We start from the raw sequence: 24,099 nt of genomic DNA, 5'->3' as shown, positions 1-24,099 counted from the left end.
GGGCGCCTGGGTGGCTCAGTTGGTTAAGCGTCCAACTTCAGCTCAGGTCACGATCTTGCTGTTTGAGAGTTCAAGCCCCAGGTCGGGCTCTGTGCTGACAGCTCAGAGCCTGGAGCCTGCTTCAGATTCGGTGTCTCCCTCTCTCTGCCCTTCCCCTGCTTGTGCTCGCTCTCTCTCTCTCTCTCTCTCTCAAAAGTAAACGTTAAAAAAAAAAAAAAAAGCTTTCTTCTTCCCACTCCCCATGTCACCCGGCCTCAGCTCCCATCCCTCAAGGCCGCCACCACCACTGTGAAATGTCAGGGTGTTACAGAGAACAAAACTGAACAGGAAATCAAGGGGCAAAGCTTCAGAACCAATCTTCCAAAGGAAAAGGAGAGCATAATCCATTGTACAATGTGACCTCTGTGTGAGTCTGCCATTATTTCATACAATATTTCACTCCTTACGATAAAAGCCAACGATTGTTTCCCCCTCACCAGCTCTAGGGTTTGGCGAAAACAATGGCATGCCCTCCCCGCTCCCCCACACCCTTTTCCTCTGGGTGTGCTGGCCAACAGGCTGGAAAGTCCGTAGTTCAGGCACCACCAGGCCGCCCAGTAGAACAGAATTCATTTACATTTAATCGGAGAAAGCCAAATCTCCTAGAGGAGGCCCATTTCTCGAGCACCGGGATGGTCTTTTACTGGAGTTAAAGGGATACAGATGGGAAATAGTTTCAGAGAAGCGGTGACAACAGAAGAATTTCCAGATGCGGTCAGATTCTCTTCAGTGAAAAAAGTGAGACATAAATATGTTATCTGAGCACTTTGACGTGCATGCCAAAAATGTTTTCCTTCCACAGATAATGAAACATTTTGGAAACAGAACAGTCTGTTGATGTGGATAATAAATGAGTCAGTAGCCCTCATGTGGGACACAACACAGCCCTTGGATTTGGATCGGTTTATTCAGATTCCGGGGCTAGCTCTTAGACCCATCTTATGGTAAAGAACAAAGCCCGTCCCCATCTTCCATGAAAAGATAAAGTAGCACACCTGTTGATTCACTGAGTTATCGCTGCATTTATTAGATGTATCCCTTTATAATTATCCCTTTCTCAAAAAGTAAAGAACGATCATTTTCTGATTATCTCCCGTGGAGCCATCTGTCTAACCTCCCTTCCAACTTTCTGAGAGTATATTCGTCAGAGCGGTGAAAAGAGAATCCTTAGGTCTAAAGTTTCAAGACTGTGAGACGCCTAAAATGTGCTTCCGGTCCTCATGAAGGACTAGTGAAGCTGGTTCCCGGACAGCCGGGGAGAGAATCACTTCTCAGCGTCTAACAATGTTGAGAAAGTTCCCTTCGGTCAGAAGAAACTTGGTGTGTATATCAGAGAGGAGTCTTCCTGTTTTGGTGCTTCTGAGGCATCCACAGCAAGTCCTGGGCAGGTTCAATGAGAACCACGTGTTTCTAGGCAATGACCGACAGCTCTGTTTATCCTCAGGGAGATTTCCTGTTAGCGACTCCAGGAACCACCCCTCACCCGGCAACGACAGGGCTCTGTGTCATGATGCTCTTAAGGAATGAAGGAAAGTAAATAGTAGAATCACTCACTTCTAACCTTTATCCATGTCAGGGACCAGAACAATCCTGTCCCTAAGTGTGGGCATTCCAACCGGCCCCCACACCAGCTACGGAGCATTAATGCTTCCAGATGTCACAGCGGCCGTGAGTACAGGACCCTGGGCTCCTTGATCAGCTGGCGCCCTCAGTCAGCAGGGAGAGGTCACTGACGTGATTCATTGGCTCCGCCCACACGGGTTAAAGGGCAGCCTCTGGACCACACTGTGCAGGGACAGCCCCGGCTGAAGCTTACCGCCACCTTCCAGAGGCTGCATGCCGAACGTAAGCTGTGCAAAGAAACACACACTTCCTCCCTCTAGCCAAAACTAAAATTGACCCAAGAGCCCAGGAACGTAACTCTCTCTCCAGAATTCAATCAGCCGTCTCCCCGTTTTTAAGTGTCTGGCTTCTGTTAGAAAGAAAAAAAAAATTGAAGCCAACAGAATCCTGACTCATTTTAGGAACCGGACTATTCAGCTCACATTCAGACGTATGCAGAACCAAGGGAAAAAGAAAAAAGAAAAAAATGGTTGGAGGCCATTGCTGAGATCAGCGGACTTGACTGTGTGTGTGTGTGTGTGTGTGTCTGTGAGGGAAAAGGAGCATGTTTTCACGATGTCAGAGAAAGTGGAGTTCAAGTTTGTTCTGAGAGGCCTTCATTTCTGTTAAGTGATTTGGCCCCTTATTTCAAAGTTTTACCTTTTTACTTATTCCCACTTCACAATTAAGGCAGCCTCTGCTGTGAGTTAAGGGAAGATGCAAAACATCTTGGGATTTCAACTCAACGCAAATTTCCTGAGTTCCGAGGACATATGAGGTGCTCATTAGATGTGTTGCAGGGTATGCAGGGGTCTAAGGACACCACCCTGTCCTACGGCAGAAAGAAATACTTAATGTCGATTCTAGTCTTTCATTTATCTGAGCACATACTATAGTCGGGCCACCAAATGCTGGACACAAGGTAGCCATGACTTTCTTGTCATAGTGTTTTCAATCTTGTGGAAGAGGACAATTGAAAAATAGTCATTTTAGGCGGTGACAAGTACTATGAAGAAAGTAACACAGAGAAATGGGATAGAGTTGATGGAGATTTGCAACATTAGCTAAGGTGACCAGAGAAGACCTCGGTGAAAAGGTGAACTTGGGCTCAGGCTCACACTATGAGAAGGAGCCAGCCATGCAAAGAACTGGGGGTAGAGTGCTCTCACAGCAGAAGCAGGTGCAAAGGCCCCGGGTGGGACTACCCAGGAAGGTATCTGGGAAGGCTTGATGGGAGAGAGGATGTGTGAGAACTAGGTCTCGAGGAATGAGTGGGCTTTCCGTAGCCAGAGGGAAGGAAGGAACCATTAGGAAGGCCAGGAGGCCCAGCGACGTGCGTGGTGGGTGAATCAGCAGCCCTCATGGTCCAGAGTGGCTGGAAGACAAGGTCGGGGGCAGAGGATATTGGAGGACATGGCCTGGAAAGGTGAATGGGAGGTCATGCAGGGTTTTAGACCACGTGGTTTTGACCATTCAGATCTCCTTGTTAATCTTTTTACAGAGAACCCCAGGGGTGTCCCTGAGAGTTACACAGATAAGTTAATACAAGTCGTCAAATGGCAAACCAGGTCCTCAAGGAGAAGAAGAACATCCCCCTGGACTCTGCGTCCTGGGGTTTCTAGGCCTTGAATTCTTGTTAGTAGGAAAGCCCCTCCCCAGATGAACGCTGGTTTGGTATAGGATAAGCCCTCGCATTTCAACAGAAAAGCTGAGAGTGGAGAAGGGGGAATAAAAGAAGCATGGGTCCACTATGGAGGAGAGTAGTAGACCCTGAAAAAAAAGTGAGTGGTTCAATGTTGGGTTATCTGCTGGGTTGGTTTGGAGCACCAGACCTGGCTGGTGCACAAGTTAAGTTCTGGCCTCCAGCAAGCCTGCCACAGGGGAGACTTCTTGTTCCAATTATCCTCCGTGTGTAACTAAGTCACGGAGCCCAGGCCTTCGCTCCTGCAAAATGTGCCTTAACAACCGGCCGGCTTCAGAAACCGGTGTTACTGTCCAACTGCTGTTGCCAGCGAACTAAGTGATTTCCTTTGCGGCAGAAAGCTCCCCCCGGGTAAGGGCTAGCGAGCACACACAGAGGCTCCTGGATGTCCAATCTGGACACCGCAAAGGGCACATGGGGCCTGGGGCTTCACCGGAGAGAAACCACAGAGGGCTAAAAGCAAGGAGAGAGAATTCTCAGGAAACACAGACTCGCCAAGCCAAACCTTCACGCGCAAAGATCACGTTACAACCTCCCGAGACAGCTCGGGGCCTCCACCCTGAATGAAGGTCTCTGCGAGACCTCCCCGACCACAATTCTAACTTCCAGGTAATGCTAACCTCCAAAGAGATGTCACAAGGCCTTGCACGTGGCTGTACGGTCTGGTCGTTAAGAGTGAACACTGACTTTGAGCATCCGACCTCAGCTCAGGTCATGAGCTCACAGTGTGTGGATTCGAGCCCCACATCGGGCTCACTGCCGTCGGCACAGAGCCTGCTTCGGATCCTCTGTCCCCGCTCTCGCTGCACCTCCTCGCCCCTCTCAAAAATAAACATTAAAAAAAAAAAGTGAACGCTAACTTAGCCACTTATCAGCTCTGTGACCTAGGCACATCCCTGTGCCTCTGCTTCCTTGGTAATTTCTAATGAATATTAAGTTAATTTGTCCAGATAAAGTACTTGGTATATTGCCTCATCTGTAACAAGTTCTTAACAGAAAGTTATTATTATTACTACTTTTTTTAAGCCTGAATCTAACAGCTCCCTCTCAGAATCCCTGTGGAATATTATTTGCTACTTCACCAAAATAGAAAGAGTTTGCTTTCATGCTGAGAACAATGACATCCATATCTACCATCAAACAGAAGTTTCTTCTGGATATATTTATGTGAGAATTTTGAGACAGGTTCCTAAAAGTGGAATTGCTGGTAATCACATTTTACATTCTGATAGTTACTGTCAAATTGCTTTTTAAAAGTCGATTTACTTATATTGAGAGAGAGTGGGGGAGGGACAGAGAGAGACGGAGAGACAGAGAATCCCAAGCAGGTGCCTCGCTGTCAGTGCAGAGCCCAGTGCATGGCTCAAACCCATGAACCATGAAACTGTGACCCAAGGCAAAACCAAGAGTTGGACGCTCAACTAACTGAGCCACCCACACGCCCCTATCAGATTGCCTTTTATACCAATGGTATTTAGGAGTGCCCATTTTTCCTCATCTTAACCAACTATGGATATTAACAATCTTTTAGATTTTTTCCAGTTTAATTGGGGAGGGACCTTGTTTTCATTTGAGTTTACACTGCTCTGATTACTGGTGAGGCTAATGTTTGTTGCTTATTTGCATTTGTTTTTTTAATGTTTATTTGCCATGAAAACTTCTGTGAATTGCCTGTTCATATCCCTTCACCCATTTTTATAATTTTTGGCCTTTTCTTTATTGATCTGAAGAAGACATTTACATATTTGTCTGTCAACCATGTTGCAAATATATTCTCCTAAATAATCTTTTAGTTTGGGATGTTTTATGATCACACAAAAAAATTTAACATTTTTATAGATTTAAATCTGTCAATCTTTCCTTTAATGGTTCTGGATTTTATGATTTGATTAGGAAGAAGAGCTTTCCCATCCAAATATTATGAAAATATTCAGTACTTTCTGCTAATATTCCTTTTTTACCTATAACTTTCTAATCTGCCTGTTTTTTCTCCCCAGTGAGGTCGAGGTTTTCTGTAACTTCTTTCCAAATGGAGAGTCAGTTGCCTCCATATCTTTTATTGTGAAGGAGTCTAAACATCTCTACTATTTGGGGCAATTGTTTCATTGGATATTTTTTCTGCCTCTTTCTATCCTCTCCTTCTGGAACTCCAATTATGAGTATTTCTATGTGTATACTTTATGATGTCTAACAGGTCTCTGAGGCTTCCCTCATTTGTTGTATTTTTTTTCCTTTTCTGTTCTTCAGATGGGATATTTCTACTGATCTTCAAGTTTGCTGATTCCCTGTCAGTTCAAATTTGCTACTGAGCCCCTCTAATGAATTTTTCATTTCAGGTATTTTCCTTTCAGCTCCAGAAAAGTATTTTTTGGAATTTTTGGAACAGAATTTCTGTTTGGCTCTTTTTATAATTTCCATCTTTTACTGACATTCTTTGTCCAATGAGTCATTGTTATTATACTTTCCTTTAATTCTTTAAGCATGGTTTCTTTTAGTTCTCTGAACATATTTATAATGGCTGCTTTGAAGTCCTTGATTACTAAATCTAACATCTGGGCTTCTCAAAGGCAGCCTCGATTGATTCCTTTTCTCCCCCTGCGCCGTTTACCCTGTTCCTTCTTCTTTGCATGTTTCACATACGTATTTTTCTAAACTGAAAGTTTTAGATAAATGTTGTGGCAACTCTGAGTTCTTACCCTCCTTTGGGAAGAGGTAGTCATTACTTTTTTTGTTTTGCTTATTTGTTTAGTGCCTTGATTGGACTAATTCTGTGGAATCTGTGTCTTCTGCAATGTGTAATCTGTGATGTCTCTGCTTTTTTGTTGTTGTTGTTGTTGCTTACATTTGTTTTACTTTTAAGCCTGGTTTCCTAGGGGTTGTCCTGGTTCAGCATAGCCTAGTGATCAGCCAATGACTGGCCAGAGGCTGTACATAACACCTGGGTCTCGTAAGGCTTTTCCACCCTTAGCCAGTGGACCGGTGTGTGGCTTGAGGAATGCAAAGTCAGGCAGTTTATAAGCGTGCCCCAAGCTTTTACTTTCCACATGCACAAGGCCTCACATCCAGTCAGTTGATTACCTTATATTTCCTGGGGGTGAGCAACATTGTTTGCCATAGAGCTACGTCTGTTTCTTTCCTTACAATAAAGGCTATTCATTTCTTTTTAAATGTTTTTAGTGTTTATTATTTTGAGAGAGAGAGAGAGCCAGCGAGCGAGCAGGGGAGGGGGAGAGAGAGAGGGAGACAGAATCTGAAGCAGGCTCCACGCTCTAGGCTGTCAGCACAGCCTAACTGATTGAGCTACCCAGGCAGCCCAACCTTATGGGTCATTTTAAAGGTGTGCCTCTTGTAAGTAACTTACGCTTGGATTAAAAAAAATCTAACCTAGGGCGACTGGGTGGCTCAGTCAGTTGAGCGTCCGACTTTGGCTCAGGTCCTCAGGTCACGATCTCACAGCTGTGAGTTCAAGCCCCATGTCAGGCTCTGTGCTGACAGCTCGGAGCCTGGATCCTGCTTCAGATTCTGTGTCTCCCTCTCTCTCGGCCCCTAACCCACTTGTATTCTGTCTCTGTCTCTCTCAAAAATAAATAAACATTAAAAAAAAAAAAAGAAAAACAAACAAAAAAACCCCTAACCTGACAGGCTCTGTCATTTACTAGGGCACTTATTTCATTCACAGTTATTTTGATTATTGATATGTTTGGATTTATTCTTGCCATCGTATTATATATAATCATGTGTATGTATTTATTAGTGAGGTTTTTTTTTAATTTTTTATTTTTAGAGAAAGTGTGCATGAGAGGGGGCAGGGACAGAGGGAGAGGGAGGAAGAGAATCTTGAGCAGGCTCCACACTCAGCACAGAGCCAGATGAGGGGCTCAATCTCGCGACCATGAGATCGTGACCTGAGCCAAAATCAAGAGTCAGACGCTTAACTGACTGAGCCACCCAGGCACCTATGAGTTCTTTTAAAATGCTTCTTTGGTGGTTTGGATGTCTTTGCTTTCATTCTTTTAAGGCATCACTAAAACTTTCATGTATTTAGACTTTTTTATTTTATCAAAGCCTTGAGCTAATTGGTACAGAAACTCTTCCCCAAACAAGACAAGAATCTTGACTTGCTTTCATTTCCATTTTTCCTGCCTTCTCATTCTCATCTTGAGATCATCTGGATCTCCCTTTCAGGTTGTTATAAAATAACGGAATAAGTTTAACTGGCATTTTGGGGGTCATTTCGTGCTACATTATTGGAAAACCCCTCCAGTTTCCAACCCAATGCTTTATTCTCTTACATCCATTCTATGACACAGCTCATAGGCTGAGGTTTTTGTTTGAGGGATCAAAATTTTTAATGTACGAAATGCGAGCTTCTCTATTTCACGGAAACACTGTCTTCTTGCTTCTCTCTGAAGATATCAATCTCGCTCATTCTACCATCTTTTGTCTGCATCATGATTACACCGTCTGGGATGAGGTTTTCTTTTCACAGCAGTTGGTGCCTCTCTGTCCTGGGGCTGACATGCTGCAATTCAGTGAGTGTTTCCTGGTGGTCTGTTCATCATCTGTCTGTTCTACTGATTGAGTCTGCCTCTGGTGGCTGGGCAATGCTCTGAGGAGGGGTGTGAAATACACTGGAGTAGGAAACACATGAGCTTTGGAGCCAGAAAGACCCGATTACGGACCCTTCTCTCTGACTTACCAGCTGTGTAACGCTGGGCCAGTCTTTGAGACTGGTTCCTCTACCTGGGGTAAGGACCACCCTCCCCACCCCACCGCCACCCCCGCCCCTTGTAGAGGTGCTATGTGGATTAAATTTGACAGCTCATGAACACAGGCCACGGAAGCCTCAGGACAGCAGGAAATGGTATGTTATCTTGTCAGGTATTTAGGAGAAAGCTCTTCATTCTTTAGTCATTGATTAAATGTGATCGAGTTAATGGTGCCAACACCACCGTCTTTAAGGAGCTTCTCCAGGGGCGCCCGGGTGGCTCAGTTGGTTAAGCGTCTGACTTCAGCTCAGGTCATGATCTCGCCGTCTGTGGGTCTGAGCCCCATGTCAGTCTCTGTGCTGACAGCTCGGAGCTTGGAGCCTGCTTCTGCTTCTGTGTCTCCCTCTCTCTCTGCCCCTCCCTTGCTCACACTCTGTCTCTCCCAAAAATAAATAAACATAAAAAAAAAAAGAAGCTTTTCCAGATCATTCTAGGGGAAAGCAATTCAGTCCTCCATTTCTAAGTTTAAGCTTCTGTGTGGTCACTGATGTATCAGGTACATCTTTCCTTTATAGGGATATAGACTCATCACAAGTCAGGTGAAGCTCCCATATCAACTGACTCATTCTGGCAGAAATTAGATCATGGGCAGTCCCGTCTGATGTGTCTGCAGGGACAGGGTGGGAGGGGGTTTATAATTTACTTCGATATATTTTAATGGATACTAGTTATTAATATCATATTGATGTCAACATCCTAACGATGCCCTATGGCAAAGTTATTGATGTGTCTCCTCAGAAAATCATCCCTTATTTCCACATTCTTTTACCTCCTGGAAATCAGGTCAGTTCTTTAGAATTGCTGTCCCAAAGCAAGGACAGAGCTGGCCAGAGAGGTAAACCTTTTCAGATGGCTTTGTGGGAGGAACAAAGAATGGAATGCATACTCAGTGTCTCTAGATTAACACTAGAGTTCTTTGAAAGACCCAGGCTTTCACCTAGCATACGGTTCCAGCCCTTTATTCTCTGTAAACTGTCATGTCTGACTTTCTTCCATCTTGCATTTTTACAAGAGCCAAACCCCAAAGCCCCCACTTCCGGCATCAGAAAGCTGCACACACATAGGTTTTCAGTGTCAGCAAATAAAACTTGAATCCTGAGACAAAGCTCCCATCCCTGTCCTTGAACTTCATACATTGTGAGTAAAACTTAACTCCGGAGTGGGACCACCACCCAAGTTCAAATGGTCGCCCCTTCATAAGCCATAATGCTTGTAACCTACGTGCTAACTTAGCTTCTCTGAGGCCCATGCCCAGGGGCTCTGCTAAAAGGCTTGTCTGTGTAGACAGACTACACCAAAGTGAAAGCCGTTACATTTTCCAGGCCAATTCCCATCAAGCTGTATGAGAGGTTATGTCCTCACTTCCAATAGGAACTTTCTCTAAGGAGCAAACGCTTGCCTCACAAGGGCTGTCTGGCCCACAGAAGCCACTGTCCACAGGTCACTTATTGGCAACATCCATGACGTGTGGTTTGATGGCCTCTGGTGGCAAGTGGCTTGGCCTTTCCCATTCCTAGGTCAGGAGAGATGGAGTGATCCACAAGTACACAGAAATGAGGCACCCCAGAAGGAATGATTAACTTACCAACTGTCACAGGAAATGACTACCTATCACACTGCCCAGGTATCTGTCTGCAGTGTGCTCTGGAGAAGGTGTAGAAAACAGCTACCTTTGCCAATTTTGTATAAGACTAGGCACAGAGAACAGAGAATCAGATACTGCCTCCATTGTACACATACAACTGGTGACCTTTCCCTGTCTGGAAAGTTCTCCCCTTCGCGTGTTCTCCACATCCTCTCAGCCCTGACTCAAAGAGTCTGCGTTTCCTTTGCCCTTCCCAAGGTGGGATTTGCACCTTTGTACCACGTGCCTGGGTCTGGGCATGCCTCCATGCATCTGGCACATGGTCTTGCAGTGACATTTCCTAGGTCAGTCTCCTGCAAGTCTGAATTTCCGGAAGTGCTGAGTGACTTATTCCTCTTAGCAGAGCCTGGCACACAATAGGTGCTTTTTCCGCCAGTGTCTGCAGAAGAAACCCAGAATGATTTATTGTTTGCCATGGTATAGATGTATGTATGTATGTATGTATTTATGAAAGAGAGAGGGAGTGTGCACATGTGTGAGTGGGGGGGAGGAGAGAGAGAGAGAGAGAGAGAGAGAGAGAGAGAGAGAGAGAGAGAGATGCTCAACCAACTACCCAGGCATCCCTGCAATGATTTTATTTTAGATGGTCCAGAGAAGTCTGGTGTTCTTTCCCTCTCACTCTCTATCATGGTTATTGCACCTTGGCTTCCTGATGGATACCATGCTCACCGCGGCTTACCCACATTTTTGCTGTGCTGTGAGAAGTCAGTGTGTCCCCACAGGGCACCGCACAACGCTGATGGGTGGGAGGCAGTGGAAATTAAATCTTTCCTCGGACCACCACTGTGGCTCTATTTCTAAATAGAACACAAGCAGAGTGGAGGGGCTTAGAACATTTGCTACAAGGAAAGATCATGAACCACAGCTGGGAGTATGAAGGGGTCACCCTTCCTTAGGCTCCCTAGAAAAATCTCTCCCACATGAGCAAAGCCACACTCCACTCACAGCAGCTGGACCTTAAGAAACCCTCCGGGAAAACACAGAGTCTTTGCTGAAACCTAGAGGCAGGTCTGTCCTGCCCAGGGATCATAGCTCTAGCCCCCGATGGGCCTGAACGAATTACTATTTTTTAAGCCATTTTTTCATGTTTATTTATTTATTTTTGAAAGAGAGAGCAGGGAGAGGCAGAGAGAGAGAGGGAGAGAGAGAGAATCCCAAACAGTGTCTGCACTGTCAGTGTGGAGCCTGATGTTGGGGCTCGATCTCACAAACCGTGAGATGGTGACCTGAGTTGAAATCAAGAGTCGGATGCTTAACCTATTGAGTCACCCAGATGCCCCTGAATCATTATTATTTTTTTATGTTTCTTTCTTTATTTTGAGAGATCGAGGAGGGGAGGGGCAGAGAGAAAGGGAAAGAGAGTCTTAAGCAGGCTCCACGCCCAGCACACAGCCCATAAGTGGGGCTCAAACTCACGACTGTGAGATCGTGACCTGAGCCGAAATCAAGAGTCAGATGCTTAACCGACTGAGCCGCCCAGACGCTCCTGAATGAATTCTGAGTCAACAGCTGGAATCCTGTGCCACAGGCTCAGGGCCAGAGGTGGGGTGATGGCCCAGTGCCCATGGGGACGGCACGCCCACCCTTAGCATTCTACGTGGACGGCGACCACAGGCAAAACAGATACTGAGGGCAATGTTGGAAACAATCTGAGGGTCCCACGGGGTGTGGGGAGGGATGACGGAGGGCCCTCCCCCAAGAGGGCGCTTCGGTTGGCTTAACCGTAGCTGGCGGCTGGCCGCTCAGCCGTCCCAGGCTGGGAAATGGAGGTGGCCTGGGGAGGGGATGCCACCGGGCCGGAGAGTCACCTCCTGTGCGGTACAGGAAACGAGGGCCGGTTTCTCCCCAAACGGGTGAGTTCCACTTGAACCATGCCACCCAAATCTCCCAAATGAAAGCCCTACTCCACTCGCAGTCCCGGAGGGCCAACGTGGAGAACGCCATGAGCTTTAGGGGCCACACCTGTCCCAGGGAGCATTCTCGGGCTCTGCTGAGGAAGGGAGGGGCTGAAGCTGGGGACACGCTGAGCTTGCCTCAGAACAGGACGCCCTTGCTCTCAGCCCCGAGGGCTTCAGGGCAGAGGATGTCCTGCCCATCGGCCTCTGAAACAGGTACCCGGGGACCCTCGCCTCATCACTGCATCGCCTTTACGTTACCAGGGTCGTCGTAATCCAGCCCTGACTGTTCACGGGAACGAGGTGCTTCACTACCTGCTTAGCGAGGCCTGCCAGTGAGTTGGGTTTTCCATACCACGAAAAGGCCGCAAGCCTCTGACCACGGGTTGGCGTATCCAACGGGAGGCTTGGCCATCCTTGTGGATTCTGTTACAGACTTCGTGAAAATTCTAAATACGGCCTTGAACATCCAACGGGTTTGCTTCTGAGGACTCCAACAGTGGAATGAGGCCAGCTGACACCACGTGGGCTTTTGAGCGTCCCCTCAGCTACACTAACAGCCATGCAGTTCTGCAGACCTTCAGGAAAACCACGTCTCACGCCTCCCAGGCGAGCCAGCTATTCATAAATGTGTTCCAAAGTCCGTTCCAGTGGCTCCTCCTTGGTCCGATGATTAGTCAAAAGAGGGGTGTAGTTGGTTCTGAGATCCCCTCAGAAACTGAGTGACTTAAATTTCCTGTTTCGGTCAATAAATAATTCTGTCTATGAAGAAAAAAGTTCTCTCTGCCACCCTACACACGTTTCTGCCGACAACTCTCAGGGCACGCTCAAGAGGAAAATGCTCCTGGGCCCGGGGGAATAGGTGGAGTGGTGGGTATGACTGATAATATTTAAGGGGGTAGACAAGAGCACGCGTGACCTTACGCCGGGTTCAAGCCACGGCACGCCGCTGGGAAGGAACGTGGGCTCTTTTCTTCTGCGTCAGCAGAGCTCACAGACGTGGGCCCTTCACGGGACAGGAATGGAATATCATGAGGGAAGGAAACGACCGAGCAGGCGACTCGGGACGGGGCGACCTGCTCTACGTTCGATGTTTCACACGGTCCGGGTTTTCAGGCCACAAGACCCGAGCGGACCGAGGTGCCAGGTACTGCTGTCACCATCACATGACGCTTCAACTGTCGGCTCAGATGTGTGACATGTGGTGGTCCTCGCTACCCCAGTGTTCAAGCTCTCGGTGGAGAGACCGTCCCTTCGTCTGGCTAGAGCTACGTCCCTCGCGTGCCGCGTGAAGAGCAACGATTCCGTGACTCTCTCAATGTGACGGCCTCGACTCACTTGAGCATCGTCCCCCCTCACACCCAGCCACTTCAGACCGAAGCAGCCTGAGGCAGTTTTGAACAGTATGGCTCTCTTCCTGAATTCATGCGGACAGAGTGAACAACTCTGTTTCAGACTGTAGATTTTTCTTTCGGCCCACAGATATTCATTGAGCATGTATTACATGCCAAGCATCGTACTAGGGTCTGGAGATATCGCAGTGAGCAGAGAGAAACCCTCGTCCTTATACTGTAGGGGGCCAGGAGGAGGCAGATAAACTGGTCAAACATGAAAACACATGGAATGTCAGCTGGTGACGAAGGTGACAGTGGAGTGTGAGCAGGAAAAGGGCATGAGGAGTGCCGGCACCAAGGCCGGCCAGGGAGGGTGTCACTGGGCAGGTGGTATTTGAGCACACAGCTGAAGGAGGTAAGCTGGAGGTCATGTGGCTCCCTGGGGGAAGGGTACCTGGGTAGAGGGAAGGTCAAGGGCAAGCTCTGGAGGTAGGAAAGTGTCTGCTGTGCTCTAGGACCAGCAAGGGACAGTGTGGCAGGAGTGGAGAGAGTGGTCAAAGAGGAGGAACTGAGGTCACAGAGCGACAGGAGACAGACTGTGGGCCAGCTGGGGTGCCGGAAGATTTGGGGGTGGGTCCGCCATTGGATTAAGACGACTGACCCACATTTTGGGAGGCTCGCTCTGCTGCTGGGCCAGGAACAGACTGCAGGGGGGGCCCAGAAGGAAGCAGGGACACAAGTGAGGGGCTACTGCGATAACTGAAGACAGATGATGGTGCCTGCGAGCGGGGTGCTGGCAGCGGAGGTATAACACGCGGTCACATCGTGTGAAGGTGGAGACATGAGAGTTGCTGGCGGATCAGAAGCGAAGTATGGGAAGAGAGGCGTCGAGGATGATCCAAGGTCTTTGATCTGAATAACTGGGGAGACTGGGCAGCCATTTGCTAAGATGGGGAAGGCTGTGGGAGCAGCAGATTTGGAAGGGGACCACTGAGAAGACCACAGTTTTGGAGAAGATTGAGATTCCTGTGAGGCATCTAGATAGAGATGGCCTGAAGGCAGTTAACCATTAAAGTCTGGATTTCATGGGAGAAGTCTGGGCTGGATGTCATCAGCACACATTGAATACAAAGCCACGAGTCTGGGTGAGGTCTCTGAGATTGACCCCGAGCCCTACAGATGTTGCGGGGATGAGGAGAAAAGCCAGTGAGAAAGCAGGAACCAAGGAGACTGTTTCAAGGAGGTGGGAGGGATGATCACATACTAGCTGTCAAACTTCCCCTTGAGATAAAATCGACAGTTGACATAGAATCAAGTAGAACTACACATTCTGTATGTAAATGTCAGTTTCAATCTACACCTCTGTCTTAGGAACTAAGCCTTCATCCCCCAGGCCTCGGTGACCCCTTGAGAATCTTCATGAATGCCGTGGATCTTCCCCTCAGAAAAATGTAGCCTTAGCCACACCTAAGGTTGCCAGGAGTTTCCAGAACCAGAAAAGTCTATCCCAGAAGTCATGTTCATAATCGACCCTTCCCCATCCCCAGAGAGGTCTTATGGCATTAACCAAAGTGTCCCAATGCAGAAATTCAGGTGTCGAGGGTCCCCGGCTTCTCCAGGTATGTTTCTAAAGGTTGGAATGAGCTAAACTTTCTGGGTCCTCAGGGTAGAAGGCAAAATGTGAATGGGCTAGTTCGAATCTGAAGGCAACAGTGACAATAAGCGAGAACTCACCATCATCTCCTGGACATGAAACATTTCTGCACCTCCAGATGACAGTCGATTGGGGAAAGTGATACTGACAGATGACCCAGGAAGGGTGCTTGGCCCAGTATTATAGACCTGTGGGTGTGAGACACACACAGTGAGTTTTAATAGAAATACAGATCTTCGTTTCATGGCATGCAGTAGATACTCCCACAGAGACTGCAGGGTTTGGGATCTAAAAGGTCATGACTTCAAGTGATCTGAGATATTGAATAATGGCAGGTTTTAATGAAACAGAAATCCTCCTAATACACATTTTAAACCCCCCAAACTTCCAAATTACCTTATTCCCTTTCAGCATGTCTTTGTCTTCTTCCTGCTAAACATTTTTTTTCTTTTTACATACCTAGGAATTACTCATCGGCTATTACACTTGGTGGGAATATAAACATAGTCTAGTCCCGTGGTTCTCAAACTTTAATGTACATCAGAATAATCAGATGGGCTTGTTAAAACATATACTGGGGGAGAGTCGTGCCCAGAGTTTCTGCAGTAGATCTGCTGGGGGGGGGGGGTGTTGTTGGTGAGGGGGGTTTACGACTTCTAGTAAGTTCCCAGAAGATGCTGACGCTACTGGCCCAGGAACTGTAGTTTCAGAAGCACTGATCTGGTCCAAGTCCCGCTTTTACAGTTTGAGGTAACAGAGGAGACGAAGTGAATTTTCCCCAAACCAAATGATGTAACTTACAGAAAGAGCTGTTCTTACTACACCACCCGGCTGATCAGGTTTCTCCATAACTTACAGCTGATCTCTTGCTAATCCTGTTTGAGGACATCTGTGTACCTCTTTTCTGCCCCAGCATTTGGTCCTACAAAACTTTATCCTCCCACCCTCCTGATAGTCCTCTCTGTTTTCTATCTCCAGAAGCGCATCGTGTCCTAAGAAATGAGAGGAAAGACGGTGGCCGCAAAGAGACAGATGAGGGAAAGGGGATGGAGGAAAGGTCGAGAATGGAACTCAAGGCAAAAATGGAGTATGAAGGAGAATAAAAAAGATGGATAGAGGTGTAGAGACAGAAGGTAGATTAGTGGTTGCCTGGGGCCGGGATACGGGAAATGCAGCAGGCAGAAGAATGGCCTCCCGAGACGTCCCTGTCCCCAAATCCAAGGAACCAAATCGTGAACACGCTATATGGCAAGGGGGATCTAAGGTTGCTAATCAGTGTCCCTTAAAATGAAGAGAGTACGTCGGACTATCCAGGTGGGTGTAATGTAACCACAAGGGTCCTTATACAGGGAAGAGGGAGACGGTCAGAATCAGGGAGGTGAACTTTGAGAAAGACGCAGCTGGCGCCATTGCCGGCTTTGAAGATGAAGGGGACCATGAGTCAAAGAATGCAGCAGCCCGTAGAAGCCGGAAAAAGTAAGACAGATTTTCCCCTCGTGGCTTCAGAAAGGAACAGAGCCCTGCTGGCACCTTGATTTTTGCCCGATGAGACCCATTTTGAACTTCTGACCCTCTAGAACTGTACGGTAATACATTTATGTTGTTCTCAGCCACCGAGTTTGTGGTCATTTCTTACAGCGGCAATAGAAACGCCAACACGGGGAGTGACTGCTCGAGACTGGAGCTCCTTTTCGGGGGGTGACGGAAATGGTCTAAAATTAGGTGACGGTGATGGTTGCACGATTCTGTAAACACGCTAAAAATCCATAAACTGCACACTTTAAACAGGTGAACTTCACGGGAGAAAAACGGTATCTCGATAAAGGTGTTATTGCTTTAAAAAAAACCAAAACATGGGTAGAATCAAGAGACAGAAGCAGCTAAAGGCTGCTCTGGGGCCTGGGGACTAGAGACAGAACTCGGGGATTCGAGGCGTCTCTGAAGTTGGGGTCAGAAGGGCAGAGCCGGGAGGGGAAGGGAAATCTGGCCAGGTCTGCAGACACCGACAGGACGTCTCAGGATCGAGCTCCAGCCAGATCGTCCCTAGAAAACCGCGTGCTCATTGTTTCTGCAGTAGTTGGTTCTGCTTCAAAGCGCAGGGACATGACGGAGGGGAGGAGCGGTCCTTGCCAGCTCTTGATTCCAAAAGAACAAAATCCACCAAAGACAACCGCCCCAAGACGCAAGAAAAGGAAGGAGTATCTAACCACAACTGAAGGAACGAATTGGAAGTGAAACATGAGCGCGCAGAATTGGAAAGACAATTATTGACTTGTCTGACGGAATCCCGACGAAAAGCATGAGGCGGTGGGGGGGGTGGGGGGGGGGAGAGGTGGGGAGAGGTGGAGGGGAGAAAGAAGAAAGTGGTTTTGCTCTGTGCTAGCTCACTCACTACCGCAGGACGGGTGAGAGGGCCCCGTGTTACCACGGTTATTTTTTAACGAACGCCTTAAGCTTGGATTCTCCGCCAATGTTCTCGTGCGGCAGATGTGTTCTTTTCCACCATTATTTTTCAGGCGAGAAAAATGATGAACTCTCGATGAAAAAAAGACAGCCTATCAGGGCTCAACAGACGATTGTGTTCCTGTTAAGAAAAGTTTGGTGGAAGGCAGAAGGCAGGCCCAAGGCTAGTAGTTCTGCCTTTCACCTGTCTGCATCTGCAGTGAAGTCTTTAAACAATTAGTAGCTTGTTGAATAATGGCTTGGAAAAGACAGAAAGACCACGCTATACGGAAAGTCTTATGCCCTTCCTCAGGAGCGATGCTCCCAGAATAAGGAAATACGGAACAGATTTATCCACATTCCTGATCTTACCCTCCCCCACTAGCTCCGTTCCTTGGTCATTAGGACCATCAGCCTGGTCGGTGGCCTTCCTACGTTTCAGTCATAATAGTGACGATTAGATCAGAAAGATGAGTCACCAGAGCACCCTCAAGGAAACTGTCAGCTTTGCTGACACAAGAGGATCGCCTTCTAATCGACGACACACGCTATCCATCTTTCGGACTCAGTCAGCTCCCCTAATCCTGAACGGAATGCCGTGTACTTCCTCAGGCAACTGCTAATCAAGAGATTTATCTAAGGGGCATGGCCCGGCCACTCATTCCTGGCCCCCTTCTTCAGCCTGTATCCTATGTCGGGTCAGATGTGAAGAAAGCTTTTTGCTTGAATACCAAACTTTAAGCTCCCTGCAAAAATGCCTTCAGAGAAACACGACTTAACCGCATGCCCTCAGATGCGTTGATCTTTCTTTCCTTCTTTCATTTTAGAGGGTGATAAGAACACTTTTGGATCTTCAGTATAACTCCGACTCTTGTCTTCTCTCTTAACACCTATACCCTCTTCATTAATGGTGTGTGTCACGTGAACCCTTCTGAATCATTTTCTGGACTGCATCTTTTGTTGTAAGACACCTCCAAAACTTACCGCTAAGAGTGGGTAAGTAATTAAAGTGATTTAAGTGAACGAAATCACTCCATCTGGTCTTTATCTGTTTTCTATCCAATTACAAAAAGCAATGGAGAAAGATAAACTAATTCTGAGAACCAATTCAGAAACACAGAGGTCCTACTCACAGCAATCACTGTGAGGCTTCGAAAGCAGGTCTAACCCCATCTTCCCCTTTTCCCTGGAAACTAAGCACAGGGTGTGACAGTAGGGGCTTAGCTGGTCAGGAAGCACCTCCTCTCTGAGCTGGGAACATGCGTCCCTCATCACAGTTTTAGAGGTCTCTTGCCTGGGACAACACTTTAGAGAGAGGAAGACCATTGTTTGGGAGATCCCACAAATGTTTCACCACCTCGTTCTCTAGACCCACACCCCATGATTATTTCTCATCCCTTCAGTCCACCTAGGAGTGGCCACGGGGAAAGAAAATAGTAATTATTGGTCATGGCAGTCGATGCCAGACCGGAAAACCATCTTCTCTATGGGGACGAACGGGTAGAGGCCGGGGACAGCTCTAGGAGCTGGAATGGAGAGATGTGGGGTGTAGATTCCAGCGCACCATGGGTCAGCCAGGTTCATCTCCCTTCACTTCATCCACAGCTCCTGGCAGGGGGCTTGGCCACACAGGGTTGTCCCGTCAGAGCCTGACCAGTGTTCGCCAACTGAGGAGAATGGACTGGATGAGGCCGAGGTCCCTCTAGCTTAACACACAAAGATGTTCATGTTGAACAGTGCTGGCCTGAGAATTTATACTTCACAATGAGGGTCGGCAAACTGGCCTGTAGGCCAAATCTGGCCTGCCACCTGTTTTTGGCATGGGCTGCAAGCTAAGAATGGTTTTACACTTTCAAATAGTTGGGAAATATATATATATATACAGACACTGCGTGGCCCACAAAGCCTAAAATCCTTACCTGCTGGCCCCTGGCAGAAGATGTTTGCCCACCCTGGTCTAGAGAAGGAATGGTGCTCCTTATGATGTCCAGGGTCCACACCGGGTGGACCTGCTGAAAATGGTGCTTCTATGACCAGGGAGAGCCAGCCACGGCTCCGTGAGAGAACAGCACGTTGCTTCCCGTGGGGAGCTTACACATTCTCACACCACTTTGCTATTGGAAGACAGCACTTGTGAATGGCTGTCCCTGTCCCTTCAGGCCGAGTCAGCATGAAGAACCCCAGGAAAAAGGGGACAAAGCAAATGCATGAGGCTGCCCTCCCCATAAGCTGAATAATGATGGAGAACTCAAAGGGATCCTTTGGGGCCAGTTGGGTTGGGATGCCGGCCAGAGGCCTTCTTGGGGAAAGCTGGGGTTTATCACACAGTTCTCCTTCCAAGTGTTGAAAAGCAGAGGGGTCTATACAGCAGACAGGGAAGGGATTAATTCTGCGTGGTTACGGGAAACCCCCCCCCCCCCTTCCCCGGCCACACACACTCTACACTCTAGCCAAGCAGGCTGGGACAATTTCTCTTGGAAAGAGCCTAGTTCTTTAGCTGTTTTTCAGTAGAAGATCCATCTCATGGGCCCTTCCGTGGGCCCTCAGTGACAGAGACCGTCTCCAGGGGTGGGTACCTGAAGGGTGATGTTGAGGGGCTGAAAGTGACACTCCGTGTCATCCAGCTGAATGAAGTTGGATGCATCCACAGACTCGCCGTACACAAAGGAGGTTGGAGACATGATTCTGAAAGAGGAAAGCATTTAATCCGTCACCCTAAACCTCGGTCAAGCAATCCATGGTCACAGTTGTCCTGAGAACCCAAACCTCTGTCTCTATTTAATCTAGAACCTTGCTCCCTCCACTGTCTTCACCAAACCCTTCCCTTCTGGAATTGTTACTTCTTTTTCCTATAAAAGGACACAGCCAGATTTATGTTTTCCTAAACAGAAGCTTCCAGGAATGTCTTGTTTTATATTAAATCAATAAACTACACATACAAATATGTACTGAGATTACATTTCTAAAAGGAAGACGACGACAATGGTAGCTTTGAGTTCAGCTGTTTGTTGTTTTTTTTTTTTTTTAAACTGGATCACAAAATTATACATGTTCTGTTTTATCATTTGAAAAACATTTTGGGGATTGAGGAATAACACGACAAGCTTTTAAGAAATAAATATAAATGAATTATGTATCTGGCGTCCTACACCCCACTCCGACAGATTCATTAAAACAACTTAAATGTCAGACTACCAAAACCACGAGAAATTAGGTATTAAAAGCTGAGTCTGTTCAATGATAGCATTTTTCTTCAGACTTCAAACAGTGGCTATTTAAGATGTGGTTAAGAATTCGAGCTCAGTTTGTAGCGATGCTTTCCACATTGCCCATGTGAACAAAATTGAGACGAAACCAAGCTCGGACTCACTTGAATTCCGAGACAAATCACGGATTCTAGATGACATTCTAGAAGCCACTCGCTTGCTCAGACACGGTAATGTAAGATTTCTGGTACCAAACCTGAACGGACAGCGATTCATCTACTTCCAACGTACATGTATTATTTTAGAAATGTAGTGAGTTTCTGGAGTGACCAAATGGCAAGAACTGATTCCTTTAAACTAGCCTTGTTTTACGTTCCTGGAAAGGTCAGAGGTTGACTCGTGTGTGTGTGTGTGTGTGTGTGTGTGTGTGTGTAACTGATGGCTTCAGTGGGGGCTGTTAACGCCTCCACAATGAGGCCCCCTAGGGCCTGACAACAGGATCCAGTGTTTTCTCTTTCCTCCCCAAGGGCAGGGCTTGGTTCAGGCCATATTCTCACCGTGCCTCCGATGAGGCAAGTAAATAAACCGCACGTGGTTAAAAATAGAACAGAGGCAGATCTATTCTAACTTGCAAATATATTCCTCTGATGCCTCCCGTCTCAAAGACTTGACGAAAACGCCCAGAGCGCAAGCACGCCCAGAGGCTCGTTGAGGGCACCCAGCGGCATGTGAACTCTAGCAGAATGGCCCTTCTGCAATGCGTTAACGCTTCCGCTTCTAGCCAAGGCCGGGACCCAGAAGCACTTGAGAAGTGAAAAATGAGAACCTTTGAACCTCTAGAAAGTTCAGCTTGCATCGGGGCAGGGGTTCAGTGGGTCCTCATTTGATCGACACTTAATTGTGCAAATCCTTTTTCCACTATCAAAGAGGTATGTGCTCTGTGTTCTGAAGCCAGAAACAGGAACTGAGTTCTCATTTTTCCAGGCCCGGGCTTTGGCTGAAAACCACCCGGGTTGCTTTGCGTCCCTGCAGCCTGCGGCCTGCAGCCCTGCCTTCCAACGCCAGCAACGCTGAGTGGCCGTGGACTTCCCCCGGGGCAGACGCCGTGCCCGCCGGATTTGTTCCCTGCCCATTCCGGACCACCACAGACGTCGGGCAGGGCCACCGCAGGCTCTGCAGAAGGGGTTAACAGAAACATGCAAAGCCAGCGCTGACTGTGAAGCTGATCGGAAAGGTGGGCCTTTCTGCGAGCCAGCCAGGGTCGTCGGGACACATCTGCTGTAACCTCCGGCCCAGCAGCGTCCGGCTGAGATTCGAATCCCAGACATCATGACCCTCTGGAGGGCTGGGTGCCGGGAAAACACGCACATTAAGGTGTACAGAACGCTCAAAGAAATTATGGGGCTTCACCTTGCCGTCCAACTTCTTGTGTTACCCAGCAGGTGGGTGGGTAGCTGGGAAAGAGGAGAAAACAAGGAGGGAGGAGGGCACGGGCCAGTAGCTCTAGCTTTTGCCCTGCATTTCAAAGCTGGGAAGAAGTGGGACCGGCAGGGCCCCGGACTCCCGGCTACTCATGCAAATACAAGCAAGGGCCGGTGTGCCACCGCGGGGTCCCCCTGCGTTTTGGCCGGCCTGGCTACTCACCCAGTGATGGACGTGTCCACCTCGTGCATCAGCGGCACCGTCAGCGTGAGGGTGTTGTCATGCAGGGACTCGGAGCGCTCCACGTTGCCACTGCGCGGGAGGGAGAGGGGTGAGTGCCGGTCAGTGCTAGCTACCCGGCAGCAGGCTTGTTTGTTGCGAGTTAGACCTCAGTCCGTCACCCTCCGAGAGCTGACTGTGCACCTTACGTGTCCTCAGTTCTGTTTCCGGTCCCTGTACAGAGTCACGGTGGGCACTGTGTTGTCCCGGTTGCGATCCCCTTCCCAAGACGTGAGTACAGGAAGCGTGTCAGGGAGGTGACCCCCGGAGACACCAGTTGGGAGTGGAGGAGGGAGACAGGGAAGGGAAGGAAGACGAAGAAGGCACACGGTGCAGGCGGTCGGTGCTGTACTGGGGTTGGTCTGGCTAGGGACATCTGGGAGGCAGCGTGGCACACACAGCTCGTCTTCCCAACTCAGTCTTCCCAGGGAGGTGGGTCTTTGTCCACGGACTCCTGAGACCCGCCACTCGGGGGACAGGGAGCATGCATTTCCTGGCACCTGCCCCACGCACCCAAGTGAGCGGGCTCTGGCCAGAGAAAGCCTCGGCAGAGGGGCAGGTGCGGGGAGCTGAAAGCTGGCCGGTGGGTGCGGGGGCAAGGGGAGTGCTGAACGCTTACGGCGGGACACCGCCAGCGCATGCGACTTCTGTAAGTGCTTGTTCCGCGAGCGGCGGGCCGGCAAGGTGCGGGCACTGCCGCTGGGAAAGGGTCTGCTGGACTTGAGCAGCTGCTGCCCAGCTGGGGGCCTCACCCACCAGTCATGGAGCTGAGCGGCCGAGCCCGGGAGAGAGGCCCTGGCCAATCCTGTCATGAGAAAGATCACGGGGGCTCCCTCTGCAGACTTCCGGCTGCGGCATGGCCACATACAGGTGTCCCCTTTGGAGTGAGAAAGGGGAGCGTTGTGAGGTCTTTCTGGAAAGGGGAGGGCGAGGAGGCTGATGCTGTTGGGTGGCCGCTTTGTGCCAGGCATATTGCACAGCATGATCTCACTGGGTCCTAAGAGGAACCCCGGAAGGGATTACCCACCTCTGACACGTAAGGAGCAGCTCAGACAGATTAGGGAGCTTGCCCAAAGGGACCCAGGGCAAACCAGGTCAGTCTGACTCCCAAACGAGGGCTTTTCCATCGTGATTCCTCCTCCAAATCTGATAGGAGATTTGGGAGGTTGTGGAGAGGGAGGAAGAAGAGGAGGAGAGGGAGAGAGAAGACGGGACTTGCTTTCACTATTTTGTTACATTTCCCCGATGATGGGTTCCACCACATGGCCTGAGTGTGGGACCCCGGCTGGAAGCCAAGCTCATCTTCCAGGGGTGGAATGCAGTAGCCCGGAGCCCTGCTGAGGTTTGGGCACGGCTCACTGGATCGCTCCCCACCACCCCCATTCCCTGAGGCAGGCAGAGTTCCTGCCTGCTCCCTGCCCTCCTTCCGCCCCCACTGCCTTCCTCTCCCACCAGCAAGTGCTAAAGGCAACAATACTTAAATAGCAGCCCACATCCCCACTCCCTCTTTCTCCTATTGTTCTGAAACAATGGTGCTCTGTGACTCTGACCCCTGGCTCTTCATCCGTCTTCCGCATATGGGGTGACATCCATCACTCAGAGGGCAGCCAGTCTGGTGAAGCCGGATTGTCAGGTGCCCACCTGGCCTCTCCTTCCCCGGGCGGGGGGGGGGGGGCAATAAAAGCCTTAGAATCACTGCTAGAGGCCCACCAGGCTGCAGAATGGATGGGACAGTCACGCCCTGGCCTGCCCCGTCCCCACACCCGGCATCCTGCCAGGTCTGAGTAATGGGTTCCTGAAGGAAGCCCCACCCCTTGCCCTACCAATTGTGCAGTCACCTGTGGCTGCTGGCCGCTCGGGCCCAACGGGTCTCATCTGTCATCGAGTGACTGCTCCAGACCGACTGAAGTTGAAAAGTTGAGATACAGAGGCCAGACATCAAAAGGCTTCCGGTCACTCTGCAAGCTCGTGACTTGGGATGCTTTCCCAGGGTCTGCAGAGCCAGGCTGCTGAGAGAACTCTGGAGGACTGTTTAGCCTCAACTTTATGTCCTCCTAAATCCACAAGTAGGCAGGAGATCTTCAAAGGGTGGCGACGGGGAGGACTGAAC

General features: G+C 48.9%; 1 protein-coding gene across 1 annotated transcript in view; it reads right to left on the bottom strand.

Annotated features, from left to right (window-relative positions):
- Window positions 1–24,099, bottom strand: part of ITGA9 (integrin subunit alpha 9) — a 305,474-nt gene that overhangs the window by 48,822 nt on the left and 232,553 nt on the right. Inside the window, exons 21-23 of the mRNA XM_030329294.1 lie at window positions 21,933–22,022; window positions 19,659–19,767; window positions 14,721–14,828 (exon numbers count right to left, since the gene is read on the bottom strand). Coding sequence (XP_030185154.1) covers window positions 14,721–14,828; window positions 19,659–19,767; window positions 21,933–22,022 — 307 coding nt within the window. The remainder of the gene's footprint in view (window positions 1–14,720; window positions 14,829–19,658; window positions 19,768–21,932; window positions 22,023–24,099) is intronic.

Source organism: Lynx canadensis, chromosome C2 (genome assembly GCF_007474595.2).
Source record: "Lynx canadensis isolate LIC74 chromosome C2, mLynCan4.pri.v2, whole genome shotgun sequence".
NCBI lineage: Eukaryota > Metazoa > Chordata > Mammalia > Carnivora > Felidae > Lynx > Lynx canadensis.
Note: the sequence above shows the minus strand (reverse complement) of the source record. Positions and strands in the feature narration are given on the sequence as shown.